This window comes from Fistularia commersonii, chromosome 25, assembly GCF_037954325.1.
Source record: "Fistularia commersonii isolate RoL2024-O1a breed Wild chromosome 25, RoL_Fcom_v1.0, whole genome shotgun sequence".
NCBI lineage: Eukaryota > Metazoa > Chordata > Actinopteri > Syngnathiformes > Fistulariidae > Fistularia > Fistularia commersonii.
In genome coordinates, this window is record NC_141308.1 from 4,721,600 (window position 1) to 4,733,398 (window position 11,799).

The window sequence follows — 11,799 nt, forward strand, 5'->3', positions numbered from 1 at the left end:
TCCACTGGAGGGCAGGCATTTCACGAGAAGCCAAAGTGCACGCTTTTCATCACTGGTGTGACCATTTCCACGTCACTCAAGTGACTGAAGAGTCAAAGGGGGGAAAGTATGTCTGCAGTTTCAAGTATTTGGAAACTGATTGAATCAGATGATTTCTTTAGAAAAAGAAAAAGAGAAAGAGAGATAGACTTATTGTGATGCAATGCGCTCAGGGGGGGGGGGCACTTGTTCCGTTCCGATTCTCAGCTGTGGAGGGATTCCCCTCCGAGTGGGCGTCTTTCAGAGAATTGAGCGCTTAAATTGCGCCGCCGTTATGTGTTTGTTTTAAACACCGAGGCCGCCAGACTCCTCCCCGCAGATAAAACGCATGTTATAACGCTTGTTATTACACACAGGGCGTCACTGAGAAATCGACTGAGCAAAGGTGAGTGTCAGCTACTTAAAATTACTTTTAGCCTCTCCATCTTGGCCGGATTTTGTGATTCGTTTGTCAAAATAGAAGATTGGCTAAAGAAAAGAAATGAAAAAAATAAATAAAAATACAACGTATTTGGGGATGTTTGAAAATTATGTGCGATTGAGGTATTTTAATTAAAATTTAATTGATATGCTCTCCTATGTGATATCAGATCATGTTAATTCTACTCATACCATTTTATTCCCAGTCATTACTTTAGTCTGTTTTTCTGTCTTGAGCCAATGTAAAAATATTTTGACCTGTTACTGTTAAAGATCTGTTTAGTTTTTCCCCTGTTTGATAATAGTGATGATTATGAGGTCACTAACCTTTATCCTTTTGGATGGACAGGTATCTGGGCCTTCCAACAGAAGAGATGCACTTCTTTTAAATTTTGAATTTTATCAAAACAGTCAACGTTTTTCTGTGTATTGACAACAAATTTAGAAGTGAAGGCAACTTATAACTTGTTACCAATGTTCTTACATTTTTTTGGTGATGCATGGAGGCTACTTTGTGAAATAAAAACAAATCTGGCAAACTCTATATTTTTGAAATAAAAAAAAACAAAAACAAACTAGACAACCATTTTTCTCCCTCATGGATGGTAAATCTACTGAAATTCTTATTGTAATTTATAAATATATATTTCTATGTTCACTATCCCTTCATTTTCTCTGAAAAAAGAACCCCACAGATAAAAATAGTGAGAGCAATAATATACCTCAACCATAATAATAATTATAAATTTATTTACAGCAGCACTATGATGATGACATAAGCTGTAACTTGCAATTAATAAGTTACATGTATTTATGTGAATCAGAGTGAGAATCAGTCCTGTGCACGTTTGTTGACCGCTGCCCCCCCCCCCCCCCCCCCCCCCCCCCCCGGCTAAATTTCTTTTTTTTATTCATACCTTTGAATCTCATACTAAACAAACCCGCATTACATTTCCCGTTCTGCTTTGTACTTCATTTCCAATGATTTTGTCCTGCATAGATGAACGTGGAAGAAGAGAATGGCATGTTGGGCAGTTGTGGAAATGGCAAACTGAGACAGTGGCTGATTGATCAGATTGACAGTGGGAGATATCCTGGCCTAGTGTGGGAAAATGATGAAAAAAGCATCTTCAGGATTCCTTGGAAACATGCAGGCAAACAGGACTATAACAGAGAGGAGGATGCTGCTCTCTTCAAGGTCAGACCATCACAACTTAAATCTGGAATCTGACACTGTGCACCTGAAGCATCTGAATAAATTAAAAAACGAGAGAGATGAGCGTATTTATATTCTTTAACTGTCTTTTTTTTCTGCCGGTGGAATGCATATGCGTTAGTCTTCAGATTTCCACACATTTTTTTCAAATCTATTCCTTATGATGCTTCAGGCATGGGCCATGTTCAAGGGCAAATACAAGGAAGGAGTGGACAAGCCAGATCCACCCACATGGAAAACAAGACTTCGCTGTGCTCTTAATAAAAGCAATGACTTTGACGAGTTGGCGGGAAGGAGCCAATTAGATATCTCAGAGCCCTACAAAGTTTACAAAATCGTTCCAGAGGGAGCCAAAAGAGGTAAAGCTAATTGGAGAGGAGGTTTTCCAAATATTCACTCCTTGTTATATTTAACATGTAATTAAATATTGGAGCCCTGGTGCGGATGAGATAAAGCCATGGACAATTTGTAGTATAGCGCTGCGACTCACAGATGAATAGTTGCATATTAACTATCGCCAATTCTTAACACTCACATGCAACAGTTCAGTAGATTCTGATGAAGCAGGAAACGTAAAGGAAACCAAAGTATGTACTAAAGGCCAAGTGCTTTTTTTAGAGGGCTTCAGTTACTATGTGCAGAATGCATAATACAAATGCAGGCAACCTCCAGCCTTGCATAACTAATGCTCTGTAATAGTCCAACAGTTTTTCATGAGACCAGAACAGTTCTTTGGTCTTTCTTACTCCCGCAAAGTAAATTATTAATGAAGATGTATCAAATGCACTTATGATATGATCAAGGTTAGCACAGCAAAACATTATTACTAACAAACAACCTGATCTTTTAAAGTCACAGCAATGAAAACTTCCAGTATAGACAAGACACCATCACATCGAAATTCCCTCGGCTATATTCCTCCATACTCATCTTTGCATAATCAGGTCAGCATATTCATTTTTTGGCTCCTAAACCTTGCAGACCTGATCCAGCATATCAATGAGTTATTATTGATTTCTTTTGCCGTTCTCATGTCAAACAGGCTATGCAAGATTTTGCTACATAAATCAATTAAATCTATCAACTAAATTATATATATATATATATGTATATATATACATAAAGATATCATATTATATTTATCTATTGTCAGGTACCCACCTATATAGTTTCTCAGGAGAGAAGGGAATGGAGAGATTATAAACACACAGAACAATCCCTCCCTGTGCAACGTGGACCGCATGTGGATTTGCAGTACAGCCAGGGCCACTACCCTTCACCTATAAACCGGGCTTGGCCTGGGTTGCACACCGAAAATGGTAAGATTAAACAGATGTGCATAATGAGCATGCATAGCAAAATGCACATCTGAGAAATACATTTTTAGGCTGTTTATGAAATTGTAAATTACTATTTTGTTTTTTAATGTCCAAAATTGAGAAATACATTTGCAACTAATTTTCAAAACCTATCATGGTAATGTTGATGATTGAGATTACAGATACAAAGAGCAGTAAGAACAGATTGAGGTTCCAGAGAATAGAAATGAACCATAACAGTATCTTACAGTCTATTCGAAACAGATATGCGGAGAGGCATATTCAAATTCAAATTCAAAATATTGTATTTGTCCCCTGGGGGCAAATATGACAACAAAAGGCTTAATAAATTGATTCTAGGGAGAAAAATCCTTCATAAGCACAAGGTTAAATAGTTGCCTAATTAATTTTAATAAATATGGATTTAAAGTAATAACATTTTTAAGAGAACATAAAAAACTGAGCCATATATAAGATAAGGAAGTTGATCGAAATAAACATTTTTTGTCAAAAAAGACTTCAGCAATTATTTTAAGAGGGTGATATTATTTCATTTCTCAAATCTTGCTCTCAAATAAAGAGACACATGAATTAAATATAAATTCAGCACTGTCTTCATATACTACTTGAATGTATTTTTTTTTTGACAACCATCTACTGGTACAATGCATTTTAAACCTTGACAGTACATTATTTTATATCTCGTGGTTGTCTGTATTACCTTAGGTCACCATCGATAAATAATTTCACACACAATCATGATAATGAATGATCTAAATTATCAATTGATAGGGCAAATCCAGCAATCATGTGGTCTCATGAGATGATGGGACTGAAATTGTCTGGTGGTCCAGTGGTAGTTGAAGTGGCAGATATCCAGTCCATGATAAACAAGCAACCAGTGCAAATGATCTTGAGTTGAATTTTTAGCTATTATTTGCTGTAAACTGTTGAAGAATGTATGAATTATTGTATTGTATTATTGTAATGTATTATTGAACTTTCAGAATGGCATTATGCTATTTTGACAAATATTCCAAGGTTTGCTTTCCTCCAGATTGCATCTAGTAATGAAGACAGCACCTAGTTCCTGTAGTTCCAAAATATCACTATTAATATCCTAATTGTGATCAAAATCTTTCTATTTTGCAGGTATTCAGTTGTCATTCAACTCTTACTTTTCAGATGCCCAGCCCTCTGTGTATTCTGTTGACGGCAACCATGCTATAACAGGTAGAGAAATATGACAATAATACACTCACTACTTAGCATATCATATCACCATTATTCAGTGTAAGTTTATATTATTTTGAATAGTCTTGCATTTAAAGTCAAGAACATACAACTTTTTGAGTTTGAAAAGTTCTGCTGGCATGCAATACCTCCTAAAAGTTCGGCTCTCCCCCTCTAGATTTCAGTCTGCATGTGTCCCTATTCTACAGAGAGTCTTTGGTAAAAGAGGTTACCACCAGCAATCCAGAAGGTTGCCGAATCACCTCTGCCTCCTCCTCCTCCTCCTCTCTTTCATCCTCTTCCCCCCGTCTACAAGACAAGTGTCACAGTGGAGCAGAAATTATTCTCTTTCCCTTCCCCTATCCGGAGTCTCAAAGGCAAGGTGCCGAGTTGCTTCCCAATGTATTGGAGAGAGGAGTACTTCTTTGGATGACATCTGATGGGATGTATGCAAAGCGCCTTTGCCAGGGGCGTATTTACTGGGAGGGACCTCTTGCTCCGTATACAGATAAACCCAATAAACTGGAGAAGGAGCAACCATGTAAACTGTTTGACACTCAGCAGTTCCTTGTTGGTAAGTGCTAAAGAGGAGTTTGTAATGTTGACCTATATACTATAGCAGGGAGACCAGAGCAGATAGTACAACCTCAGTGCAATGTAATTTGTTTTGTGACGCTTATGATTTCATGCAAAATCACTGATAATGAACAACTATTTTCTATTTTTTATCATTTTTTTTGTTCATGACTTGAATGCAATATTTGACATTGCATAGTCTTTAATATTGTGTATACTTTTAATGAAATGTATCTGTAGAAACGAAGATTATCTAAAAGAAGAGGAATGAGCATCAGAAAATATATTCTGTAAAATGTAAAGGATCACATAAACTAAGCTCATTTTCTGATTATACAGCAATCTGCCTAGATATGGAATTTGTAAAGGCCTCTCTAGTTCATCATTATAACACACTGCAATCATTATTTGTGTAGAAATCACATGATTAATGATTTTTTTTCTTGTGAATTTGCAAATATAGTCACAAGACTTACTTTATCAATGTTGTAATTGAAAATGCAGATTTTGTCTGGGCAGGCACAAGTCTGGGCAGGTCCCTCTTGAGTGTTATGTTGGTACTGAGATGCCAGTCCCCATCTCATTGTGGGCCAGAGGTTTTGAAGTTTCCACCCGTCTTTTTATGGTCGGCCACCTAATACGACAAGATGGTGTTTTTCTGTGGCATTTTATGTGAAACTTTCCATCATCCTCATCAATAGTTTACAGGAAAGTCTGAACTGGGACAAAAAAGGGGGCCACAGGAAATATTTTTACCATTACTGTTATTTGGAATATATTTCAAGTTGCCATTTTTCGATTACTGTTTTCTAAATTAGTGATATATCACACCCATCCATTTGTGTTAAACTTTCAGGACTTCAAGATTTTGTCCATAATGGACGACATGTACCAAAATACCAGGTGGTACTTTGTTTTGGAGATGAGTACCCAGACCCACAGCGCCCAAGGAAGATGATTACAGCACAGGTACTTATACATACTGCATAACATAACCTTTACAAATAATGAAAAACACTTTTTGTTTGGTGGAATTATGGTTTTATTAATATTACATTAAGTAATTTGGCATGGAGTGACTTCAGGAATAATGTATTTGAGTTATTGTGATTAAGCATCAATAAAAGACTGTCATTGCTAATATTTTAAAACATCTTAGGCTTGTATACTGTATTTAGCAGACACATCATGAAACAGAATTGTCATGTCTGACAGCTGTTCTCTAATGATTGGCGAAATGCAGCTAATTTTCTACAGCACAAAATTTACTGTAGTTACAGTAACATATTTGTGATGAAACCATGTAATCTCTGCTGTGTTGGGTTTCCACTCAAGTGCAATGTACTTTTATTGTTTTAATATAAGCTATAGCCATCTGAAAAATTATTTTGATTACAATAAATTAAGAAATGCCTAGAATTGCGTAATTCATGTCAAATCTCTATCATCGCTTTTTTAACCCATCATAACCACATGTAAAGCACCGTGCAGTGATATGATAATTTAGAGAGCTCTTTTAATCTTAGGTGGAGCCGGTGTTTGCCCGAAAATTGGTCTACTATTACGAGCAGAACAACAGCCCCTACCTACGAGCCTACGATCACATCCAGGAATACAGTACACCTTCAACAATTGACTATCTTTCCTAAAGATCTCCCCAACAAACTCAGTGGTGACAGACACACACACAACCACACAGTGGAGTGATTGTAAAATCAGTCTTTTTGCTATTTATCATATCTTGTGACTTGAGCTGTTCAGATGGGACCGGGAGAAGGTTTCATGTCATGGAGGGTTATACTTGGGGAAGGTCCTATCATTTACACATATGAATTGCATTTTGGAACTGTGGACCTATGATTTTTTTTTCTTTTTCTGCAAGTGTGCTTTTGACAGTGTGGAGGATGCGGTTTTTAGGGGTGGGGGGAACTGAGGCCGAGACAGGAAGTTCTATCACAGGTGCACAGGAAATATGGCCCCTCAGGCAAACACTGATATGTCAAGGAAAACATTGAATATTAGGTTTTCACATTAACTGTCAATGATTTGATGGATGTTCCATTAACTCAACGAAGAGGCACTGATGACGTCTTTTCTTTCACACCTATAGTCAATATGCAAATGTAAAAAAAAAACAAGCCGTGTGAGTGTTGGAGAGCAACTATTTTAAGACTATAATTGACCACACTTGACAATGAAGCTACAACGAAAAATGCAGGATGTTAACATTACTGATCTGTTCTTGTCTTCGAGGAAACCAGTCAAGCAAAAGTTGTCCTCTTGGCTCCCACGTCCCACATGCTTTTGATGTATAGTTAAAATGTGTGGAAGAAATGTTGCTCTCCAACTCATGTCACTGTGATTAGAAACTGACACCCCAAGGTGAAGCGCTTTATCTGTGCATCAAAGTTATTTATCGAAAAATGAAAGGGAATGTTGTCATTTTATGACAAATATTTCACAATAACCACACACAGCTTTCAATGTGTGATTGACAGACCTCCTATGGAACCCATTCATTTTATTGTGAAGGGTTAGTAATTCAAGGCTATTTGTGATATAATGTTGTTAGATTTGTTTTGTCTATTGTAGCTGTGTACATGTGGGTTAAATGCAGTCACTTCTAGTACATCAATGATTGTTCCTAAATTATCAACAATGAAAAGGTGCTCCAATACACCTAATATTACATTCATTGTATGAATATAACTGGTGCAGCTCTAAGAGATGTCCCTCCAAAACTGCATAATTTATCAGCAATAATTGATCGGCCACAGTTCCAAATATAAACATAATTTTAAGGCAAGATTTATTGCAACTGTGTGGTTTTACATTGTGTAGATTTTCTCATCTCTCCTTTCATTGATCTAAGGGAATATTACACCTTGTCATAATAATGATATCGTCAAATTAACCTGATAATCTAGAAACAATTAATTAGCTTAAACAAGCGTGAAAATTAATCCTCAATACCTTTTGTCTCAGATCAAGTCACATATGTTTGAGTGCTATGTCTATGTATGGCCTTTATGTGAAACCTTGCTGTAACTGCTCTGTCAGAACAGAAATGGGAAAATCACACCTATCCCATCACTTGCAGCCAGTTCCTCTAAATCTGAAACCATTGGTCTCATTAATAGGAAGGAAAACTACCTCTGTGGTCTCAGCAGGTTTTAGCTCGGAACAAACTTTTTGACTCCCATGCCTGAGATGATGTCAAAGTGAACAGACTGGAAGTGACTTCCCTCAAAAACTAATTTCTGTTAATTATGTCAAAAGACAATTTTTTAAAAGGGAATATCCATATATAACATCTAATGAAAACGTGAGGATGATGAAGAGTGAGGGAGACTTTTTTCATTTCGATAAAGCACTGTTGAGGCAGCATTAGTAATTATAAATGGTTTGTTATGCATTTATTTTGTGGCCCAGAGTTTTGATCTATTTACTTCCTTCCCACCTAGACCTCAGCACTTTCACAATTGTTTTGTAAAACATACGGTTAGTACGACAGGTTGGAATGTTTCTTTTGTATGCATGTGTGTTTATGTAACTGTGTGATACATTCCCATAAAACACTTTTTTCCCTGTCAACAACTTGCTGGTGCAACTTGAAGTTAATGTTTGAATAAGACAAAATCATTCACTCAGCTTAGTCAAAATCAAATCCTATATGTGATAATGTTGACAGCTCTGTGTACACTGTGAGAAAGTATTGATGGAAGATGGAGTATCAGTATCAGGACTGGATATTTATGGACGCAAAATAGAACAGGACTCTCAGGGAGGAAGTAATGTCAATAATTACACATTTTTTAACTGTTACAGCTCTTAACATGTAATATATACAGATTCAGAAATACTGAAGTTTCGTAGTTCAGAGGTCCTTGAATTAAGCTTCTTGACACATGGCTTGTATACAAAACCTTTTTTTTTTTTTTGTTAATAGTCGCTCATATGTCCACCAGCAAGCTCAGCCGAGTTGCCTATAGACAGAAGACTCAAAAATTGTCCATGCTCTGCTATCATACAGCTAATTCTCTTCTGTTACTGTCTAAACCGTTTCAATTCTTAACTGTCACAGAAATCATTTTAGAATTACAGGATAAATCACAAAGCTGGAGACCACACACATCACACACATTTTTTCATTTTTTTCCATTTTGTAAATGTCTGAGTATTAATGAAACAAATGCAACTACGGAAAGAAACCTAAAGAAATAAATGTTTTTTATTTTGTGAGAGCATTGTCAATCCGCTACTGAAGTCTACTGTGCTGTCGGAGTTACCATGGTGTTTCCCCTCAACCCACAACAGGAAGCCACATCGTTTTGCCTTCATTTTTTTTGCTTTGTTTCCAGGCCTATATCAATTTATTTAACCATCAAGATTTAGGGTTCTTTCCCTTGACACAAAAAATAACAAAATGAATGATACTTTATTTATCCCCTAGGGAAAATTTGTGTGTTACAGCAGCAGGTGAGCTACTGCAACAGGCTGCAGTCATCCAGCGCCATCTTGAGACAGTGTGTCACTTTATCAATTTCTGCTATAATCTAATTATTGTAATAATCCATGGGTCAAATTATTGTTGTATATCTCTTTCAGGTTTCACTATAACAGCAGCAGCATTAATTGCATTTTGTGTTAAAGTTTATTATTATTTTGAATTTGAAAAGTAATCTTCCAAAATCAGTGATAATGTAACTGTATTGATTGTCACAAAAGTATCAAGCTGAGTTTGTCGTCAAAAAAATACAGGCATTGCTGACACCTACTGGCTAATGTAGAAAGTGAACGTATAGAGGAGGGTCAGCAGTTTAACCTGTGTAATACATCACATAGGGTGACAGTTCTTACTGTGGCCAAGATTCAAGCGTATCACCATAACAAGTTCTTAGTATTAAAATTAAATGATTATAATTAAAACGCCTAACAAATTAGACTCACTCTTTTTTTAAAATGCCATGGCATACTCACACGAGAGATAACAAAACTATAAAAGAAAAAAACAATTCTGTGCCAACATTCTGCCTGTTATAAAGAGGGTGATACTTCTTCCATGATGAGGTTGCACAGTTCTTTATATCAAATTATCACCGTGTTCATTTTTTTTCTTCATTCAGTGCTCATACGTGCTCTGTAAGTCATCTTATAAGCCCAGTTGTCTTTTCTTTTCTCTTTTTGTAATTGCTATCTTTTCTCCATGAATGAGAAGAGAGTGTACACACTCATGTCGTGCCCATTCAGTGGCATCAGACTGTGTGCTTTCCATGTGTGGCACTCTAACTTGAAACAAAATTATCCTTATTTTTCCAGATATTTTCTTAAGGAAAAAAACTGTGTTTACTCTATACCACCTTGAAGGTCAGTGACCTCTGCATGTTTGGGGTCAGAAATCAGTAAGGCCAGGGCTTTCGACGACAGTTCTACTTAAGCCTTGCTTACTCTTCTTACTCATTGGCCAGTTGGACTCGCAGCCATTGACCTAATTTTCCTCTATGTATTTTCTCACAACCCACAGATTGTGATCCTGTGCTCTCAGCCAGTTCATAGGTGCAAATAGTATAAATAATATAACTAAATAAATAATATGGCAGCATATAATGACAAATAGCATGGGAAGTGTGCAAGAAAGCAATCATATATTATCATATATATGTAACATACACATAATATAATCAAGCACACTATTATTATTAGCATTAACATTATTGTTTTCATTCGTATCATCATAAGAAGTAATAGTTATAGTGGTAGTTGTAATAGTAATAGTAGTATTTTTACTACTGTTAGTACTACTATTAGGATAAGCGGTAGGCGATCGATGGATATATAGTACTACTACCATTATTAACTCAAGAGGCTCAGATAATTGGCTACTTGACCAAAAATGTTATCAAAACTTAGAAGCAGATTAAAACCAAAATGCAAGTTATGGCCTCAACGGGACAAATAACTGATGTCTCAGTTTCAGCTGACTCTTTTGACCAGCAATTTGGGCTTTTTTTTCTTTCTGCTACTCCCTCCAGGGTTCGTCACATTGAACCAACCTGCTCCTTCTAACCCTATTCTCTGTATCCTCTTCTATCACGTCAACTAACTTCATGTCTTCTTTCACTACATCAATACATCTTTTCTTTGGAAATTTGGAAATGAAGCAGAGGCACAAATCACTCACTAATTACAATCCATGATTACTAATGCACTACTTTACACACACCAAAAAGCAACTGTTTACATTACCCTTAAATTACTTTTTATTACCCTGCAACATCTCCTGAAATGTATTTGCATGGTAATAAGATAACCTCAGACGGAATGCATTACTGACATACCGGAACAAATGTCTCAGATAATTAGGGGAAATAAACAAGACTGTTCTATTTTCCTTTAATGTAATCTAAATAATGCCTTAAAATTGTATGTCAGTTACTGAAGACAGAAAACAATTCATGATTTACTCTGCCTATTACATACAATGTGACAAAGGTAAGATTATCCATGTGATTAGTAACTCTATTATGACAAATGCAATGTGATTATGGTATTGCTTTTCATTGAGATGCACAGCCCTCTGCAACGATACCAACCACCTCAGAAATGATAGTGCTGCAGTTAGATTAATAACCAGCAGGGAGTGATGTATTACACACTGGCAGCAGCTTGAGATTTCACCACTCTTTCTCTATAAACAAAGAGATGCCAAAGTGTCTCAAGTGACACGCCAAAGCAGTGGTGACAGCGAGACTGAGGCGGTCAGAGTGACAGCTCATAGGCTGTGTTGCGTGAGAGTGACCGGAGCTGTTCTCAGACTCTGTGTGGTCTGGGTGTGTGGTCTCCAGCTGATGGGCAGGGAGGAGGATGGGAGAACCCAGTGAGTGTATGTGTGTGTGTGCTCATGTGTTTACTTTATCCAGAGTCAGGTCCATAGTCTCTGTAGCCATGGCTTGGCTAGAAAGCCCTGCCTTCCGGCACTCAGCATTTTCTGTCCGA

At 36.8% G+C, this 11,799-nt stretch overlaps 1 protein-coding gene across 1 annotated transcript; it reads left to right on the top strand.

The window, feature by feature from the left end:
- Window positions 1-48: 48 nt before the first annotated feature.
- On the top strand, window positions 49-8,939 carry irf4a (interferon regulatory factor 4a). Its single transcript, XM_086172892.1, has 9 exons — window positions 49-424; window positions 1,460-1,657; window positions 1,848-2,034; window positions 2,528-2,619; window positions 2,829-2,994; window positions 4,147-4,227; window positions 4,406-4,801; window positions 5,660-5,772; window positions 6,330-8,939. The coding sequence occupies exons 2-9, from the start codon at window positions 1,460-1,462 to the stop codon at window positions 6,450-6,452; spliced, it is 1,356 nt and encodes a 451-aa protein (XP_086029018.1). The 5' UTR covers window positions 49-424; the 3' UTR covers window positions 6,453-8,939.
- Window positions 8,940-11,799: the final 2,860 nt, after the last annotated feature.

Excerpts from the sequence above, each read along its gene's own strand:
- irf4a (XM_086172892.1), top strand. The coding sequence starts at position 1,460 with ATGAACGTGGAAGAAGAGAATGGCATGTTGGGCAGTTGTGGAAATGGC. Across the intron at positions 1,658-1,847 it reads AGGATGCTGCTCTCTTCAAG|GCATGGGCCATGTTCAAGGG; the intron begins GTCAGACCATCA and ends ATGATGCTTCAG. Across the intron at positions 2,035-2,527 it reads TCCAGAGGGAGCCAAAAGAG|TCACAGCAATGAAAACTTCC; the intron begins GTAAAGCTAATT and ends GATCTTTTAAAG.